Source organism: Sebastes umbrosus, chromosome 3 (assembly GCF_015220745.1).
Source record: "Sebastes umbrosus isolate fSebUmb1 chromosome 3, fSebUmb1.pri, whole genome shotgun sequence".
NCBI lineage: Eukaryota > Metazoa > Chordata > Actinopteri > Perciformes > Sebastidae > Sebastes > Sebastes umbrosus.
The window spans coordinates 13527648-13549159 of record NC_051271.1 but is presented as its reverse complement, the minus strand read 5'-3'; the positions used below and the strand labels follow the sequence as shown (position 1 = coordinate 13549159).

General features: G+C 40.5%; 1 protein-coding gene across 3 annotated transcripts in view; it reads right to left on the bottom strand.

Annotated features, from left to right (window-relative positions):
* Positions 1–21512, bottom strand: part of ndst3 (N-deacetylase/N-sulfotransferase (heparan glucosaminyl) 3) — a 119780-nt gene that overhangs the window by 23358 nt on the left and 74910 nt on the right. For all 3 annotated transcript variants that reach the window (XM_037765005.1, XM_037765006.1, XM_037765004.1), the window contains 4 exons: positions 15400–15487; positions 12136–12290; positions 9967–10152; positions 523–651 (listed from right to left, as the gene is read on the bottom strand). In XM_037765005.1, coding sequence (XP_037620933.1) covers positions 523–651; positions 9967–10152; positions 12136–12290; positions 15400–15487 — 558 coding nt within the window. The remainder of the gene's footprint in view (positions 1–522; positions 652–9966; positions 10153–12135; positions 12291–15399; positions 15488–21512) is intronic.

The following is a 21512-nucleotide window of genomic DNA, read 5'->3' as shown; positions in this document are numbered from 1 at the left end:
AGAGATTGTTTGGAGATAATTCCTGGGAATTTCTATGCCTACCTTTAACTGTGTGCATGCATGCACGTGAGCGAGCATCTTAACTGCCACCAAAACCTAATTCTGTTACTTAATTCAAAGCCGAATGGAGTTGAGCTGACATACACAGCAGGGGGAGGATGTGTACGTATGCGTGCGTGTGTGTGTGAATGTGTGACAGCAACTCCCCCTGTGGTGTGACCTAATTTAAAGTGGGGAGATGAACACAGCTCCACAGTGAGATGCAGCCCCTGACAGGAAAAGAGACGCTCACGCACGCACACACACACAAAGCAGAAACAAAAAAGAATGAACCAGACAGAGAGGAAGTTACCTTTGCAGAGAGAGCGGGAAACCCAGTTGGTTCCTCTTTAAGGTGCAAAAATCAAAATGGAAAGTAACAGGCCTCCCTGTTTCTCACTTTGTATATATCCGTTTGCATGTGCAAGTGTGTGTGTGTGTGTGTGCGTGTGTGTGTGTGTGTGTGTGGTTTCTCTGACTCACTGGGTTGAGAAGCACAGTGAGAAACAGCTCTCCCCCGCGGATGCTTTTGTCCAGTTCCTTCGGTCCACCAGGGTATTCCTTATAGTAGATGGTGTGAGTAAACAAGCCACATGTCTGGCGGGGCAGCACCTACACACACATACATTCACAGAAAAGGAGAAGTTGTTAATATCTTTCATATCTTCAGTTTACACAGGAAGTGCAAATAGTTTATGATAACAGTCAACCGAGCAAAGTATGAACAGCAGGGAATCATTTCTAAGGCAAAAAACGTTTATCTAACTATAAAGCAAGGAATCTCTGTCTGTATGTGTGTCCTTCACATATCTGGAGAACTGTCCATCCGTTCTACTTCACACTTGGCGGGTGTATTGCTGGGGACCAAAGAATGTACAGAGGTGAATTTGGTGCAATTTAGACAGTGTATTCAATATGAATAAACTTTGAATAAACAAGCGAACTGCGCTCTGTGCAGCAGCAGGGGGCGGGGCTTAAGGGCTCTGCAGACTGAGTGGAGTATGCCGCTTCACTTGCAGTTCACTTTTATTGCTGGATGCTGGATGAACTAACATTACAACCAAACTCTTTTTCACATCCCTGGAGTCAACGAGCAGACAACCTACAGGAACAGCACCACTCTGCCACTGCAACCTAAATTGCATAAGTTTGCCATACTAACTTATAACGTTACCAACGTTGCTAATTAAATCCATGCTGTATTTTATAACCAGGGTGGTTATGTCAAAGCAAGCGACTAATATGCCACTAAATGTATTTCACTAGTGTTTCTGACCACGATTAGCCGCAACCTGGGTGTGTATTTCAGGAGCGGATTTAGCGATTTGGGGGCCTCAAGGGGAAATGCCATTTTGCTTTACTTTTCACCTTCTCTAACTGGGAATGTTGGTATCGGCAGTGGTAGAAGAAGAACTCCAAAACTGTTTTTCTATAGTAAAACTATTAACTATTAATAGAAAAACTCTTAATAACAAACAGTAAAGCTCCTGCAATCAATTATTTGAATGAGAGGCAGTTATCAGCACAATGTACTTCTGTAATTCTAATATGATGGTGGAAAGAAAATGCTAATCTGTTGTTTTCAAAGACCCATCAAAGAGAGCTCCTATGATTTTGCATTGCAGTAATATTGTTGGACTCAGAATAGACAGTTTAAAAAAAACAACTAAAAATCAATGCAGCAGAACTAGAGATATAACCCTTTTTAATTCCACACATTTTTCCTTGTCAAAATCTGCCGACTACATTACCCACAATGCAACTCCGCCGCCAACAGTTCGCCGGAGATTGGTGTGAGTTATGCTAGTAGCTGCTGATATGCTGGTAGCTACAGAGATCTGGTGATCTCACTTCTTTCTAACTACACACATGCAGATTATTACATTTTTAAACTTGTAGTAGAAGAGCTCGAGCACATTAATCAGATTTGGCTCAGGTCCCCCTGGAACCACAAAAGGCTTTCTACAATGTTTTCACATATGCAGCAGTACTCCCCAAGACCTGTAAACACACTTTGATGTTCCCCTTTAAGTGGCATTTGAAGCCACTGTGATACAATGATTTGAGATTAAAAAGGAAACAGCCAGTTCTGTGGGAGGTTTCTGAAAATGCCGATCACTCACCTATTTCAAGGCCAAAGTACAAACAAACCAGGTACAAAGATGACTTCAAATAACAGAAATAACTCAGCTAGTAACATAAAATACGACAGATGTAAGGATGAAATGCACAGCTATAGAGTCAAGCTCGTCTACAAGACAGTTTCTAAATATGAGAAGCAGACAGCGGAGCAGGTCAGGGATATTCTGGTGTGTTGTGTCATCCAGCATATGGCGACGTTACCTGTCGCAGTGAAGAAGCACAGGTGCCAAATCTACAGATGGTTCGAGTCACATTCTTGCAGAGTGTAATAGACACTTTTTCCCAGCTGGCATTTTGATAAGGTAAAAAGCACAGGTGTAATTAATAACGTAAATGATGGCTCTGTTCCATATAGCTGTTTGAGTTCCAGGACTCAGGTATTTCGTATGCTGGCTCACTTTCACAGCTTACTGGGACACTTGAATAGAATAGAGCGATCATTAAATGTTATTAGTTCCACCTGTGCCTTTCATGAAATGACAAGTCAACCTGTCTGCTGTGAAAAAGGTCTACGAGACTCACATTAGAGTTGTCCAAGGACACACCATTTACTGCTGTGCTAAAGCCATGAGTCCTGAAGAGATTACTACACTACGGAGTAGAGACCCTTCATTTTCATGCAGCTGTATGAAATGCACTGGTGAATTTAAGTCTTCCTGGGGCACTGCTCTTCACCTACACCTGTTTGGTATTTTGGTGACTCGTTGTTTACCGAAGCGGAAGGAGATGATAGTGGATTGCTTTTAATCCCACCTCCGAGCAGGTGCATCCTTGGCCACAAAACACCGCCACGCCCTGGGGGGTGAGTTGAACGCAGGGTCCCACATGTCAATTTCTCACGTTCGCTTTATCGCTACTAGTAGATCTAACAATGTTGTGGTTGGACAAGGTTTTTAAAAGTGACAGCAATAATTGATTCAACAGGAATGACATGTTGACATGATGTTTTTGGCTTTATATTTTAAAGCTGCAGTGGGTAGAAATGGAGCAAATATTATTAAAAAAAGTTGTTTTTATAAAACGGTCACTATACTGTATACTGACAGTAGTGCATGAGACAGGTAATCTGAAAAAAAAAATCATGTTTCTCTGTCCTCCGGTGGACATGGCATCATGGCATCTGCAAGATTTCACAGACCGGAAGAAAACAGCCAATCAGAGCCGAGCTGGAGCCTTGCCGTCTCTGAGCAGCTGTCAATCACTCGCGAACTCCGATCAAACGGTCAAACTAGGCAGCGCTGATCAAATATTAATCAATATTCTATTACTGTAATGCCTTTCTCGCCTGAAGATGTTTTCAGAAACATCTTGTAGTGTTCTGTTTAGCTGTAAAATGAGAAAGTTTGTGACCCGGCAGCCATGTTGAGATAAATTGAGGAAATACCAAGCACCGCCCACCAGCCGGAGCACAGCCAATAGGAACGCTCAATAGGAAAGCTCTTTCTCTGAAATGACCTGTGATTTGCCAAAGATTTTTTAAAGCCTGAAAACAGAGCCATGAGGTGGTGCAGAAGTCTAGTTATCTCTCAGAGCACTTGAATTACAATATGCTGGAAGGTTATTATGAAAAATGTGCCCAATGATGCCAAGAAAATCCTGCCTACTGAAGCTTTAATATCATATTTTAATATACATATTTTTAATATCATACTGTCAAAGATTTGACAAAGTATCCACTGTGAGTTAGAGAGTCAAAAAGTCTTTTGGCCGATGTGCTAGGGCTGGGCGATATGGAGAAAATTAAATATCCCAATATGTTTACCAAATGCCTCAATATCGATATTATGGTTATATTGTAGGGTTGACTATTGGTGCTTTCACAAAATATTTACATAACGGGATATTTGATAAATAATCATCAGTAATGTGAATATAATGACTAAGTGGGAAACACTTTAGTGTAATGCCACCTTTAAAACCAGGAAAAGACAACACTGAAAACACTAATGCCATATTACGATATCCAAAATCTAAAACTATATCTAGTCTCATATCACGATATCGATATAATATCGATATATTGCCAGCCCTACGATGTACAGTACATATATATTTAAATCGATCTATGCTGTAAAAAGGCCAAATTAATGTGCCCAAAACAATCATAAAAGACTAACAGAGTGCTGTATGAAGTGTTTAACAGCGGATGAATTAATCTCTTTTTCATTAGGTCATTAAATGACTTAAATGAAGAGAAGAGAAGCAGAAGAAGATGGTCTTTATTGTGAACTCCTTGTGGAGCACTTCTCTGTGTGAAATACAGAGTAAAGGCTGGAAGCGCAGATATTGGTTTATCTATAAAACACTGCAGTCGTTCACACTCACAGAGAGAGAGAGAGAGACAGAGAGAGAGGGGGAGACAGAGAGAGAGGGGGAGACAGAGAGAGAGGGGGAGACACAGAGAGAGAGAGAGAGAGAGAGAGAGAGAAGGCCACCAGAGCCACAGACACTCAGCACTATTTCACCAAACCAATTATCCACAGAGCTATAGCTCAAACTGATATAGTACATTTTAAAAAGAAATACACACACACAAGTATGCATGTCTGTGCGAGGGCACACACACACACACACACACACACACACACACACACACACACACACACAGCACAATCCCATATTTCAGTCTGATTTGTTTTGATACTGTGGGTCCAGTGGGTGGCTCTCAATCTGCTGACAGAGACACACAAACACCAATTTTACAGCCTTAAGACAACTTCCTGTCCCCCTCAGAGCAAACAAAGACGGAGCAAGGGGGCAGAGTGGAAGGTGGTGAGCGATGTGCCGGACTAACCTTATGAGAGGTCAGGAGAGGCGAGATGAATTATCAGAATCTAAAAAGCTCACCGGCTGATTTATGGTGAAATTATTTCAAATGTAAATTCTGCATGCAGGTACACATGCAGTATAATACACACACAAACTGCCTCTCAGGAAGATGTTCCACGCCCATGAGCTAAGTTTGTTTTCTATTTTTCCTAGCCTCGCTTTGCTATTTAGTCAGCTCAGCATGCAATGTCTCCCCAGTCTTAATATATTTAACTACTAATTAATGTTGTCAAAAATATCAAAGTATCGATACCTATCGAATATTTGAAATACTTTCAATGCTCATTTTTCACAGCATTGGGGCGGCAGTAGCTCAGTCCGTGGGGACTTGGTTTGGGAACCGGAGGGTCGCCGGTTCAAGTCCCCGCACGGACTGTGAACTGGTAGCTGCCAGTTCTCCTCCTAGGCACTGCTGGGGTGCCCTTGAGCAAAGGCACCTGTATAGTAGCTGCTCCTAATACTAGGCTCGGTTAAATGCAGAGACTAAATGTCATTGTGTGCTGTGTACAATAAATCTGATTTATATTTACGTATTGATACACGGGTACCAAATGCGCTGTCTGCTCTCTATTCTCTCCAACAGCGAGTTCACGCACACACACACGCACACACACACACACACACACCGCTATTTATAATGGGAAAAAAAATCAAAATTGTATACTCTCAATGCTTCAATTTTCCCTGTAACATTGAAAATGGTTTAAAATGTCAATATTTTCAAGGTATTGTATCGAAGCTAGAAAATCCAGTATTGTGACAAAGCTACTACAAAGACATTATTGTGTATTTCTACAGTTTTATAAATGGAATTTGACAGAACAATGTCACCTCAAGGTCACTGAGTCAATTGTGTGTAGCTTTCAGTCATATCACATGGTCTTCAACAGCAGATGGCGTTTGCTTAGCTGTCATGGAATCATAGATTGTATAGTAGATTTTTCTGAGCATTTTTCAGTTATGTTGACTAAAAAGTTGAGTTTTTAAGTTCATTTGTTAAAAAAAAATTTAAAAAAAAATCTAATCCCAAGGTCCATTTAGTAGCCGTCCTATTTCATAATCTTCATCTGCTGCTGATGAGGATGAAGATTGCTTTTGTAACGTGGACAAGAAGTCCTAAAAGCACACAAATGGAGAAATAGAAATCTGAACATACAAAATTCTTGTGCAACTCCATCTGTTTTTGTATTGTTTTGAGGGCCACTGCTGGAGGTGGGAGTGAATCAGATGCAAAACATACTGGACACCTCTGCGACCACCAGCGGTAGCTGATTCTAATTCATAGGTCCAGCTGTGCTTCTCTAGAGGTCATTTCATCATAACATCTTCCTCAGAGAATTAAATAAACGGCTGACTGTACTGAACAGTGTTACATGTGATCTCTTTACTAAACATCTAAACTAGCAGAGCAGGTCAAAGCTGAGAGGGCAGGAAAACTCAGCTGATGGAAGCAGCTTTCAACGATGGATCTGATTTGCATGTGTCCTGACTCTCCTTGTAATGTGATTTTGGTGCACGGGCAAAATTTCCAACAAGACGTTTATTCCATCCAATAAAAAATAATGTGTGAAGTTTTATTTGAAAGACAAAAAGAACAAAAGGGTCAAAAATGATGTTCAGAAGAGAACAGCTGCATCCATCATCGAGGTCGTTGGTAAGCTCGAGTCATTTTAGCTGGGGGATTTAATTTTATTTCAGCCTCTACTTCCTTTTCAGCTTTTCTTAAAAAAAACTTCTTGTATGGAACAAAAGTGATTTTCTTTTATTATTTTCTGCCAGTTTCTTCTCCTGTTTTCCGTCTTTCTTTGTGATGTATCATGTTGAATATGTATTTTTGTTCAACGGCTTATTATCTAACTGATGCTTTTCAATACCTTTCTATTGATAATGTATAATAACACATTATAGTCTGTCAAAGTGTCAGCTCGTTCTTGTATTGAAAGGACGTCGCACTAAGTGGCTGTCTTTTATGACGCTGTGACAAGACGTCAAGGAATAAAAGCAGACTTCTGGGACTGATTAGGAAATTGACATAGCTGTCGGTTCAAATTGTTTGCTCCAGACTCAAATACAGCAGAACAACATAGACTGGTAATTTTGGTGTCAGATGTGATTGGTTCTTTTGTCAATAAGGGAGCGGTTGTGCACACTGACAAAGAGCCTGACTGACAAGTGAATGAAGAGGAGGAGGAGGAGGAGGAGGAGGCGGCAGCAGAGGGAGGGACGGAGACAACTTGCTTAGGTGGAATGGGCGAAGAATGGGAGTTTTATTCTATTGCTGTCTCAAACAGTGACTGATGAATTATTTATTGGAGCATGAAAGTGTAAAAAATGCTCTCATTACTAGATCCTTATTCTATGATACACACCCTGCACATATACAAATATACAAATGCACACAGACTCATACACACAGAGAAGCTAAAGCCTTTAGCCGCCTTGGGAAGCCATTAAATATTGAATCAACATAGAGCTGTGGTGAGACGAGGTCAAAGAATACATATCACACACACACATACGCGTGCACACACAGAGGTTACACACCACGCAAAGCATCATTGATTTTCTGTTTAAGACCGCAAGAAACAATCAGCACACAATTTACTATTCAGCAAACACTTATTTGAGACGGCAGATAAAAACAGTTTTTCAAAGTGAGATAAAAGAATCTAAACAGACTCTTGTGACTAGATCATTCTGCGTTTAAGCTTTGATTTAGTGACTAACAATTCACAATTCATGGTTTTAATTTCAGTCAAGAGGAATAAGCTAATCAGTTTTCCCTCCTGGCGGGCAAAGACACTACAGTACATAACATGCTTTGAGTGCTTGGCTTGATTTCTCTGGATGATCAATGGGGTTGTGTTAAGAAAAGCACATACAGGAATTCTTCAAAGACGCACTTTGTTGTGATATTCATCATGTTTATCTGACTAACCCGATTCACCTCTTTTTGTCAGACAACACACGTCTGTGCTTTGTCTGCCAGGCCAACATATTTCATAAAATGTGTCTACACACAGCAGCAGCACTGACTTGTATCTACCCACTAGGGGTGTAAGAAAGTACTGAAGATATTGAATATCACAATATTATGTTTTGTGATACTGTCTCGATTCTCAAAAACACTATACATTTTTAATTAATAGTGTACATGCAAAGATTAATTCAGTCAATTCTTATTTAATTTGCAAAGAGATGCCCCAATCTCAGTGTATGTGCCCTCTCAAAGTAGTGCTATGATGTTGGATGTTACGGGGACGGTGATAAATGCAGATCTCAATGTTCTGATTGCATAAAAAATTAACTTTTTTACTCAGACTTTATGCATATGGTGGTGTGTTCTTTATACTATGACAGTTTTCCCAAATTTACATTTAAATCGCAATATATCGCCTTAATTACAGTATCGCGATATATCACAATATATTGAATCGTAACCCCTGTATGTATCGTATCGCCAGATTCTTGCCAATACACAACCTTACTACCCACAACCATAAGCTATGGAAACGCTAGCTAAAGTATTACTATATCTTTCCGTAAAGAAGATAAAAAAGTAGGGGAAAAAATTCAAACAACAAAATAAGCCTGGTATTAACATGCATCCTGAGTGATCGGATCACAAGTGGACAGCTTTAAATACGTCTGTTCACACCTGGCATTATAATCCATCTCCACATGCGTCTTGAGTGACCACTTGTGATCCGATCTCACTTCCCCGCTCTATATGCAAATACACACGCAGTAAACACATGGCTACTACAGTAGACGTTGCAACGTATATCCTGCAAATTCATGAAATTTGGTAAATTTTATTAACATCAAAATATAAGGTTATTGTACCAGCTCCATGCTGCCAGCACCGCTGCCTTTGCCAGGCAACATCGGGGTACAGAGCTTCAGAGAGCCGGGACGAGAGAAAGCGGGTGGGGGTCAGCTCCGTGCAAAAAGCACCAGAACAAAAACACCAACACATCACCGACAGTATGATAATAATGCACTTTACGTGTCTAGTCTGATAGTCAGCAGATTATGTAGCCTATTAACAAGATATATTTAAATAAAATACAGTTGTTCCGAATACAGTAGAGCACAGAGGCCGTCTCCTGCAGCGAGGCAGACAAGTGCTCGAGTCTGCCTGTCTGTTCACATGAGGAGCGCAGAGAGACCCCGTAGATCCCAGCAGAACGTCAGTTGAGTAGGCGGTTCTTAATGTGGCCCAAGACACATTTGCGTACTCAATACTAAAAGAATGTGGCCATATGTGAACCAGACCACCTCTGAATGTGGTCAGAGTGATCGGATGCACACATGCATGTTCACACCTGTACTTAAAGTTGTCCACTTGTGATCCGATCACTCAGGACGCATGTTAATACCAGGTCTGAACTAGGGATGTGCATTACAAGCAAAAATACTTTTCAATAATCACTGTGAATTAGTTGATTATTATTCGAAAATCGCGTCATACCCTCCAACCGACCAACTGAACGTGCCACAAACGTTTTACAAGTAGTAACGCTACTACCAGCGCCTGCAACGGTTAAAACAAGGGAATATATATATATATTTGTTAAGACAGGATCATAGTCGCATAAACTAGTGCTTTATTATAATTTAATAACTATTTGAAAAATTTAAAATCATGACCCATCCCTAGTCTGAACATAGTAAAAAAAATATAAAATAATCATAGAGATTTTTGCCGGTAGAATATATTTTCAAATGAGACCTTTTTGACATTCAGCTAAACAAAAAGACATTCAATAATGAATGCCCAGTAGGTAGTGTGAAGGTGTTAATCAATTTTCATGTCTGTGCAGAAACATGTCAATTGATCAAAGTGCATATATGGATGTGCATGTAGATGAGCACGTGTACGTGTGTGGCGATGCTGAGGCACCCCTGAGGCTCTTCACTGACATGTGATTAACAATGTTACTGTCTCCTCACCATGATGTTGTTGTTGATGAAGCCCTTGCGGTAGCGTGCGGGTTTGAGGTGGGGGTACTCTTCAGTGCTGGTGACCTGGATGTTCCACACGCGTCTCCAAGCCTTGTACAGCTGCAGGTGAACCGGGTAGACGCCTGAGTGGTGAGGAGCCACGGCGTAGCCCATGTCCACCGGGATGCTGTGCTCCTGGAGATGGAGAACATACATACACGGAGGCAGACACGTACAGTATGTGAGGGTTATGTACATAAACAGAAGTTATAGCACATTTACATCTGACAAAGGACATGGAGGGACATAAAGCCCAACAGCCTGACCTTGTAGAAGAAGCGCGCGGTTCGTGTTGTGTTTGTTACGACGCTGGCCTTGGGGTTGGAAATAAGTTTGTGTGAGCATGCGTATGTGTGGGAGTGTGAGGGTGGATGGTTGCTGGGCGCATCTAGCAGACTGATGGTGTTGTCCTTCGCTCTGACACACACCTACACACACTGTCAAAGCTAAGCATCAGCAGTCAGGGGATGAGGGAGTGGAGTATGTATGTGTGTGTGTACGTGTGTACAATAGAGGTGAGGGATCACACACTTTATGATCACATTCACCTTCAACAACATGAACCAGTCCCCCATTCACTGTATTGTATGCGTGACACGGCACTCCAGTAGGGTCATACAAATCATTTCAACTCACTCACACACACACTAACAGACCTTTATGGACCTCAGATTAAACAGGGCTCAGGTGTGCCCGTCAACATAAGTGCATCACTACCCAACAGGGATATTACAGTTGGTTTTGTTTAACAGTAGATAATCAGTTGTTATTGCTTATGCTGACAGAATTATGTTTCCAACCCCGCCTCTCAATATGTTCATATGCAAGTAATTTGCATTAGCAAATATGTTCTGCAGGAAGTGTAATTCTACCGTGGTTGTGTTTTTCATCAACATAACGAGGACATATTTGTACACATATGCAAAACATTCACGGTCAATATCGTTTATGTGCTTTCCCTACAGTATTGGCTTGTGGAATTTAAAATACATTTTAAACCTAAACCTAACAACATGTAAGACACATGAAACCCAGTTTACAGCGTCTACGTCAGGGCAGACCGAAGTGGGGCCAGCGGGCCAAAGTTGGCCTGCCATTAGGTTTGATGTGGCCTGCCAGATGTTATCAAATATTTTTTTTTTAAATAAAAAGGACAGAATTTAGTGTCTTTCGTAGGGTGTGGCAGGCTCAGTTTTAGAGTTAGAGTAGAGTTAATGTATCATATGAAGCTAGAAAACCAAAAGAATGTTAGCTTGTCAGGAAGGAGGCAAAATAACGCTCCAAAGTTACGCTAAGGAAAAAACTAGTATGGCCATTTTCAAAGGGTTCCCTTGACTTTTGAACTCAAGATATGTGAATGAAAAAGGGTTCTATGGGTACCCTCAAATCTCCCCTTTACAGACATGCCCACTTTATGATAATCCCATACAGTTTGGGGCAAAAACATGCAGTTTTCTGAATACAGTATAGATGTGTTATTTTCGCCTATACTTAAATGGTGGGTTTGAATATTTCTGCATACTGGAGTCCCTAAACAGTCTTGGAAATGTAGAAATTGGTTATGACTGTAAAGCTGAGACTGGAAATGAGCCTAATTGTATTCAGCGGGTGGGTTTTAAGGGATTAACTATGTAAAAGCTAAAATAATATTTGCTTAGGGGAACTTGGGATCCTAGAACCGTTTTGCATCTTTACACAATACATAGGTGTTTACTTTTGGCCTGTGGCCCAACATTGAATTCTGGTTTTAGCCCTCCAAGGGAAAAAGATTGGGCACCCCTAGTCTACAACCTGTGGTATAAGAATGTCACACTTCCAAGGCTGGAAAAAAAAAACATTTCGAGTGAACGTCAACAAGGCAGCAGCGGTAAAACATGTAGCGTATGTAACATAAAATGTATTCTTTGCAGGTCAAAGCGCTGGAACTGTTCTAACACAAACACCCTCTCTGCAATCTGTTGTGGCAACGAAATAACAATTACTAACAGACGTCCTTGAAGAAAATGCAATCATGGGAAGCGTGCATGATTAAAAGGACACACAAGAAGAAGAATGCAACAACGAAAATAAACAGCTGCAAGAAATGTGTATGTGCGTGTGTGCACGCATCCATCTCACCAGAGCGAACTCCTTGTTGAGGACCATCTGCTCCAGCAGCGAGGACTCGTTGTGGAAGAGGTGAGGCTGCATGTGGCTCCACATGTGGGGGAACCACCAGAACTCATCCACATACTTCAACAGTAAATCGTCTCCCTCGTCCTCCTCCACCGTGCCTGTACCGTACACATGCACAAGGACAAAAGGACAAGGAATAACATGTTTAAATGCACGCTTAATGCAGATTCAGAGCACATTAAAAGTTATTGCGATATACAACTTCTCGCTGGTATAAGGTTATAGTGTCACCAAGCAACTGGGTTGTTTTAAGGTCGTGTTGCTAAATAAGGTGGCGGTCTGATACCATGGTGATAAAAAGTCGTGCCATAGCAATAATAGACGCTATGGTAACATATTCTATTCTGTATCAGATTTCTTCTAATTATAATTACAGTATATTCAGTCCCAACTCTATTTTTTCCAGTGCATCCTCCTCCTTTGTTGCTCTTGCTGCAGATTTAAACACTTTAACTAGAAAATCAATACAATCTGTCCTTGGATCCACAACAGAGCTTAGAATGCACACCAGTATGTCACCATATGATTTGCCTGTATAAATATTACTCCATAACTCAAAATCTAGAGATAGTATGAGATAAAAAAGATGTTTTCAATGATGAATAGGATAACTGGAGCACTTATTGTATACGCACTACAAGCAACAGCAACCGCATGGGATTGATTATTCCATCTGACCAAGTTCATCGTTTCTTTAGCACATTTTATTTCCTAGTTTATTTAGTGCTGACTTTAAGGGCATTTCCACAAGCCAACATTTAGTCTGTTTTAATCGAACTCTGGTGCGGTTCGTCTGGGCAGTTGTGAACGCAGTAATCGTACTCTGGTGCAAAAGGCTAATGTTTGCTTGACATCTGGGCCGAAGAGAACACACAGAATATGCTAAATAGAGTTCACAAAAATAGTGACGTTTATAAAGCCATTCGAGGTAAACTGGAGGAGAAGGGATTCGTGCGCACAGGTCATCAGTGCCGAGTCAAAATGAAAAAACTTCAACAGCAATATTTCAAAGTCCGTGATTCCCTGCATAGAAGTAGCAGCTCTCGAGACGAAAAAGATAAATTCGCTCCTTCGTACACGCCCCTCAGCAAATTATCATTATTTTTTCATTTGGACTGCTTTAATTTGTGCACTGTGAAACTGAACCTGATTAAATAGAAAACAAACCAATAGTATCAATTTCATTCTGATTCGGACTCACCAAACGGACTATGGCTTGTGAAAGCGTTAAGTGTAATAGTGTTTATGTCCTTCATTCAAATATATTTTTGTTACTGTTAATAAAAACATTAGATTTACTGCAATGCACATATCTAAGTTAAATAATTTCTGCCTTTGCCTTCATCTTAACAGAATATTTATTTTAACTTGACCTTACTAACGAAGTCATTGTTATTTATCTAATATCAAGGTGTAAAGAGTTAGCTGACAGATGCATACTTCCTATAGTGTAGTGGCCCGCGGGTCGGTTTGTGTTGCTGTTTTTGGGTCACGTTTTTGGTTCAGTTTGTTTTGAACATAAGGCAGAAAAAAAACAGAAATAGATTGACTGATAGTAATGAATCATATTTCTATATCATATGAAGCCCTAACACTGATTTTATTCATGAAATAAGGCAGGCTACTTAATGGTCAAGTAGGTCTTCTATATCTCTGCCACCTCATCAAATAATTAGCAGGCCTGTATGTAATAGTGGTGCAACGGTTCAACAAGCCCACGGTTCAGTGAGTACGTCATTGAACAGTTTGTTTTTTTACGGTTCAGTTTGGCATCCCTGCAATAGTGTGAGCTTAGATATAAAACAGAAATCTACATTAAAAAAACAGTGGGTTTTGTCCACATTTTGTACAGTATAGTATAACCTGTCATGTTTCAAATAAATGAGGCACAGATTTTCCATCACAACCACTTACTGTAAGAACAAATGTGCTATTTAAACACAAAAATAAGCTGCTCAGACCAACACTGAGTAGCATCTAAATATAAATTATAAAGATCATGTTATATCATGTTAATTGATTGGTATGACCATTGTTTTTTCAGTTGATGGATTGTGCTTGGTGCCAACAAATTTCAATGCGAAAAATAAAAAGAATTGTTTCATACTTACTAAGGTTGTCAAAGTTAATGAGATAATAATGCGTTAACGCAAATTTGTTTTAACAGCCAATTTGAGCAAATTTTTGTTATGCTAAATGCAGTACCTGTGAGGGTTTCTGGACAATATTTGTCATTGTTTTGTGTTAGTAATTGATTTCCAATAATAAATATATACATAAATGTACATAAAGCAAGCATATTTGCCCACACCCATGTTTATAAGAGCATTAAATACTCCCTTTAAGGTACATTTTGAACCGACAAAAAAATGTGCGGTAATTTGCGATTAATCACGATTAACTATGGACAATCATGCAATTAATCGTGATTAAATATTATCGATTGACAGCCCAAATCCTTGTATCATATAACAGTTAAGAATGTTTAACCCCACAAGATCTGTGCATGACCTTTGAAAAAAATTGAGCATCTATGTAAAAACCCATTCAAATGAATGAAGTAATGTATGAATCATTCATTTATTTAATAATGATATGCTAAAATAGCATATAATGGTTAAAATAGGGCCCTTAGGCTTGAGAAGCGGCTGCTCTTCATCGGAGGTGGAAAACCAAAACTAATAGAAGACACTTCTGATCAGGCACAAATCTCACCATTGTGTGACTTATTGTCTACACAAATGTAACCTGATAGCTAATGTCATGATTCAGGGAGTTTTTAAAGAAATTTCAAATAAGTTATTTGCTAATTATTATCTATTTATCAGCAGACATGGTAATAAAGCACATTAATTAACTTTGTATTCTTTTCCTGTAAATGTATTAAATATATTACTAGCTATTGGGAAATAGCAGAATATAATTATTAAATAATGTTTACAGTAAAGTGATTTTCGATACATTTTGAGGTTAATATTGAGGTTATCTGGCAGTAATTCCAAAGAAATTTTAAAAAGGTTACTTGCTAATTATCACCTAATTACCATGACATTTGCAGACCTGTAAAATGAAGTGTTACTAATCATTCAGACAAAACATCAGCTTAAATTATAAAAAAAAATGGACATTTTATAGTCTGTTATAGTGACTGTGTACGTCTGCTACTGGTGCATACGTTTGGATGGAAAGCATATAAACAGAACACACCTGTGTGGTAGAACTTCCCAGAGAAACCCAGGTTGAAGGTAAAGTTGGAGATCTGAGAACGCAGCTGTTTCTGTGTCTCGAGGAGAGCCTGCAGACAGACAGACAGACAAAACGTATACATTAGTGACAGAATCCCATTCCCCACAGAGCACAGTATATCAGGTTCATCTATCCCCAGCCTGCACTTGCACACAGATAAACATCTGATCTGTCTGATCCAGGTCTTACGTCTCTCTGCTGTATATTATTAAGTGAACTCTGGCTCCTCGGAGAACTATCACTGTGGCTGCGTGTACTCATTAGAGCGTATCCTATGGCAGTCGCCAACATGCCGTTACCGTTTTCTACGTGTACTTAGTGTTCCACACAGTAGCCTGTCCTTAAAGTTACCTCCGTCTCCGGGTTTCAATACTTGAATCAGTTATTTTCTCCACTTATTTAATGACTTCATTAGTTTACTGGCCTTTAAACAAAGACTCTGTAATGAGTGTTAACTAAAGAGAGTTGCACATTCGCACACACAGTCACACACACCGACGGTAATGCGAGTTAATGAAGGTCAGTGCATTAGTAGCCTCTGGAGGGTGGACTAATAACCCCCGCACACACTCCTCCCTCCTCATCATTCTCTCCATCCATCCCTAACACTACCAAGTGAAACCCTGCGTCGTCGTCCCCCTCTCTCTCTCTCTCTCTCTCTCCTCTGCTGCTGCCTGCTTTCTTTCTTTCCATCTCTCCGCTTCTGAGAACCTGCAGTCGCCTCTCTGCCCCCCTTCCCCATTTGTCTCCCCCGCCACCCACCTCCCTCACTTCTCTGAACCTCCATCTCTCCCTCGCTTGCTCCGTGAAAATGTCACATTCTCAGGAGACGGGGCTGTTCTAATTTGAAAGGAAGGCTGAAGCAGCATGGAGGGAAAGATCGCTCTCTCTCTCTCTCTCCTCGCTCTTTCTCTCGCACTCGCCCACCCCGTCTTCTTGCCACCGTTGCACTTCTCGCCCGCTCGCACAAAATATTTTTGTTTATTTATGAAACTCTTATAATTCCCTGCATATTTCAGTCTGCTGGGTCCTTTCTGTTGGGCCGCGCGCCACGTCTCTATTACCAATCTTTGTCACGCTGCTTTTAATCGATCCCCAGGAACCCTGGCTGATTTACGAGACCTGAGCAGCTGATGTCAGAGCGAAGGGAATCGGTTCCAGGCTGCCTCTCTCTGTGTCTCTTTTCACCCTCTCTCCTCCCTGTGTGTGTGTTTGTGTATATGTCCCAAACTAACAAATACACAGACACATGCACACAGTGTCTTCATTAGCTCTAATCTAATGGTGTTGAAGATGGCTGCATGCTGACAGATGTGCACAGCTCCCTAATCTGATCCCCTGTCTCCTCTGTTATGACATCCTCTACATCTTACACACACACACACACACACACGCACACGCGCACACACACACACACACACACAAAAAGAGGCAAACGTGTGGATACAAAGACATTGGAATTAAATTAAGTTTGTAGCTGAGTGCTTTGCATTCTAACTCAATATACACTCCCCGATGCACTTGGTCGAAATGCATTATTAACGTGCGTCGGTATCTGTGAGAGTCGGCGTAGGTGTGTGTCCAAGTGTGCAGTATATTAGTTTAAACACCTCATTTGTATTCCGCTACCCAACATGAGCAGAAAAACAGAAGAGCAGCTCAAATGACCGATTTTTTGTGATGCGTCAGTGAGACTCCGAGCCACATTTGACCCTACAGGTGCTTCTGCATGTATTTCAGCCCTTTTACTATCACAGAGAACAATTTGTCCCCTTTATTTCTTTCTTGGGAAAGTTATGTTTTCATTGTGCAGCGATGCCATTATGAGCGGAGAACCGTGTTTAAAGCTCTTCTTGCTGACATACTTTTAAAAAGGCGGTAATGTGAACTTGGCCAGTTCTCGCATTAAAAAGAAGTTGTTGTTCAGCTGCAGCCAACTCTCGAATCTAACAGAGAGCACACAAACAAGGAGAGTTTTCACTCTCTGTTCGCAACCGCAACGCTGATTATGAAACTTTCACAGGCGACAAATTACTCACGGTGGTGGATCACGTTTCAAGTCTCAGCACAGTGGTTTTCAAACCATCCCAAAGATGTGTTCCTTACAATTCACTGGTTCCATTTCAGTTTGACTAACAAGTATAATGCTGGGGGAGACAATTAAGCAGCGTATTCTCCTACAACGGTTCGTATGATATCTTACAAAAAGTTATCTCTCCGTTTTCCTACGAATATCCAGCAACATGTGACCCATGTGTCAATTTACACTCATGCAGACAGCCTTTTCAAAAATAAACACAGGAAACAACTTGGTTAGGATTAGGCCAACAAAACTAGTTAGGTTTAGGAATAGGAGCGACTTGGTTAGGTTCAGGCAACTAAACTACTTAGTTAGGTTTAGGAAAAGATCTTGGTGTGGGTTAAAATAACTGCGGAAGTGGCGTAACTTAAGTACGAAAGTTACGTTACAAATTAATCAACATTGACCTCTGGTTTTACACGGAACATAAACACCAGCCTCCTGGATGAAAGTCCGGTGTTTTTGGATTATATTCAAATTGATTTTATACGATATATACAAATTAATTACAGTGCATTACTTTTCGTAGGTATAGCTATGAACGGTGTATGAGAACAGCTATAATTAGGAGGACACTACTGGCAAGTAAACTATTGAAAATTTTCCAAATAAGATTTTTATTTCTCAACACTGTCATTAATTTTACTTTTTCAAACCATGTTTGATATTTGTATAATGTTCCTCAAGTATAAAGAGATTTGGTGGTGAATAGTGACTTTATTTAAATACATTTAAATTATTTTATCTAATTATTAAGATTCTAAATATTCTAAACTTAGCTGCTTATCGAACTTTATCCACGGTTTCTTTATCATACTATAGTTTTTTCATGCTCTTGTTCATTTTGAGATTTTGGGCTATTTTGGTTTCATAACATGTCTTCTTTCAGACTAGTGGAAAAAATATCCAAAATACATATTATGTGTTTATTTTGCTACACTTTGTCTATTTGGATTTGTAGAGTTCTCCTGTATTCAACAAAAGTTAGCATTAGATAATGCCTCACTTGCATATTTAAAAATAAAATTTCAGAACAAAAAATAATTGTCTTAATGTAAGTTTCATGGTGATATCTATCACATGTTTTACCCTATTCTCCTGGATTGTCTCCCCTTAACATCCACAGGCCGTAGTAATATGCTTTCTGCATTACTCACAACAGTGAGTTTATGAGTACATATATCTGTTGTAATCAATAAATACAACAGGGGTCGAACAGAACTAATCTGTATGATGTGTTGTAAATAAAAAGGGTTTATACCTGATAAGAACGGCCATACTCAAAGGTGGAGTGACAAGCTGCCCGTCATAGAGAGGTGGGATACGTGACATTGTTCAAATATGGGCATAATGGCACACATTTCTCTTGGAATAGAGTTGCACTCAGGTGTTCGCGTGAAAAGCGACAGAAATAGTTGTGTAAAGAATGAAAAAAAAAGAGAGCTGGAGAGAGATTTTCACCTCCACACAGCTGGCCAATCGCTGCATGAAGTGGGTGTGAGTGTCGGATTGTCGAAAAGGTGTCAGAGGAGAGGCTTCTGAAGCTTTTCAACCATCTCACAAGCACCTCTGTGGAAGTAGCTTAAGGGCCCTTGTGATTTGCATAGCAGCCTAACCTCCCTGCTTTTGCAACATTTTATTTTGGCGTCTCAGTGTGTGTGTGTGTGTGTGTCCTATCCAGAGGTTCGAAAGGTGCGAAATGTCAGCAAAATAGTCATAACACAACCACATCTGGATCGCACAGCATTGGTAATGCAGAGATTTGTTAACACCTGAAACTAAGTGTTGTTCTCAGAAACCTTACTTTTAAGAACAGAGAGCGATGGGAGGACTACTGTTGATCATCATGAGGAGGTGAGGCAGAACTGTGGGTACAAACTATAGGCCCAGCAATAAAAAGAAGTGCACTTCTTGGATGGAAACACTGAGCATATGACAAACCCCTACCTCTGGCTCTGAGGGACAATGAAGTCCCCTCCTGCTGTTTTTCTGAGGGTAACGGCAGCAGATCCAGGAGAATGGAGGGATTTGAGCAATATGGAGCCAATCTGTCCACTGTGGATACTGAGCTCAAAGCTGGAGATGGTTTTAAAATGGGCCATAAGAGATACTTTATAAGAAAGAAGGGGGGGATTTGGATCAGCGGGAGGTGGGACTATGTACCATGTGAGAGATCTTGACAATCCTAGTGATGAAGGTAAACACACAAATGGATTAGCAGTTAGCGATAGCCCTCATTTCTGTGCCCAATCCCACAGCTGCCTAACTCTGCTAGTGTCAGAAGCAATGCCAGTTTGTTTTCTGTGTACGCGAGAGCGACAGTGGGTGTGTGTGTGTGAGCACTAGAAGAGGTGCCAGCTAGATGTTGGGGTTCAAACAGATGGGAGACAGGCATCTGGACAGCTGGCATTCACTGCCTTTCACAAACCCTTTACACCAACCACCTCCCCACCATATCCCCATTCTGTCATTCTCGCCTTTGCACCGCGTCTCCTCTTTTCTTTTCACAGCCTTAAGCTTGGCTGGGAGATCTAAAATAACAAAAAAAAGTAATTATAAAAGAACTTATTTGCAAGTGTGATTTTAAGCGCAAACAGATTTGAAGGCGTGTTGAGAGGAACAAGACAATTAAGACGTTTACGGGTTTTACTTTTTGCGCGAAAGCAGGTCAAAGTTCTCGATGCATCTACAGTACATGAGTGCATGTGTTTGTGTCGAGGTGTGTGTATCTGCGCATGTAATGTGAACACTAGACCAGCAAATTTAACTGGGTCAGGCATCTCTATTTGATGAGCAGGAAGAGCACTTTACCAGTTAATGCCAGTCTTCCTTTTGCTTACTCTTCCCCCTCCTCTGTCTCACTTCCAGCTTCGCTTGTCAAATTCAAGTCAGCGGAGCTTATTTATATTTGAGCATTTTACAAAATCATCTACTCGCTTGCATTTACGGAACCAAGGTACTTGTGATTGCTTTGGCATCGCTATACTTACACTAAAGTCTGCTTGGCAGCCCCTCAAAGATTTTTGAGTTTTCAGTGATTGCTGTGACCGCAAAACCTGCCTCATTGTGTGGGAGAAAATGCATGGCGCACTGCCACGTTCTCGGAGTTAATTTGGAGTAAAAACAAGAGCACTGACAAAAAAACATTGAATTAAACAAAAAAATAAAAAATTAAGATAGGTCTCTTGTTGACAGATGCTTTCTTTAGAGTATTCATTACGAAGACACTTTGTGCTGTATGTTAAAAATGATAAGTAACAGCCTCTTTTCTTTCTAGTAGCGTAGCTGTAAAACTTCTCCTTCCCTGCAGGGCTGACTGTGATCAGATTCATTTCACTTGTCCAGATCAGGGGGGCGAATGAGAGCAGATGTCAGGACGCATCATGCTGGAAGCAATATCCTGTTCCTTTCTGCCGCTTTATATGTCATCTCCTTTCCTCCCTTTCCCACCTGCAACTTTGTCACTTTAAAAGCCATTAAGATCTAAGATTCCTTAGCGAGGGTTCCACGTATTAAACGAATGATGTCGCCTGACAAGAAAACTAAAATGCGTGTGCCTCGTGTAACAAAAGACCAAAAGCAGTCTCCTTTTCTCCCATTTCTTCACTTGTCTGCCTCCAGTAGTTTTCAAATCTTTTCTCCACTGTTTGTCTTTTATTCATTACTTATGTAATAGCATTTGGCAAAGTAATAAACGGATATGGAATGAGCTCAGTTCCATTGACTTAAGTGGCATTATATGCACCATACTTAATTAGTCTAAAGATTAACTATAAGTAGGACTGCACAGTAAATTACAGACAGCTACGCCAAAAACCTTCACTGAAGTCTGAATATTGTGAAATCCCTTTTTTTGTTTTGTTCTCAAAGTTATGCCAGATTTTATAGTTGGACCAAAGCGATCATGACGACATGAAAAAACACTTTAGCCTGGACATGTGTGCTCTTCATTTCAAAAGTCCCAACTACTCCATTGCCTGCTCTCCTGAGTCAC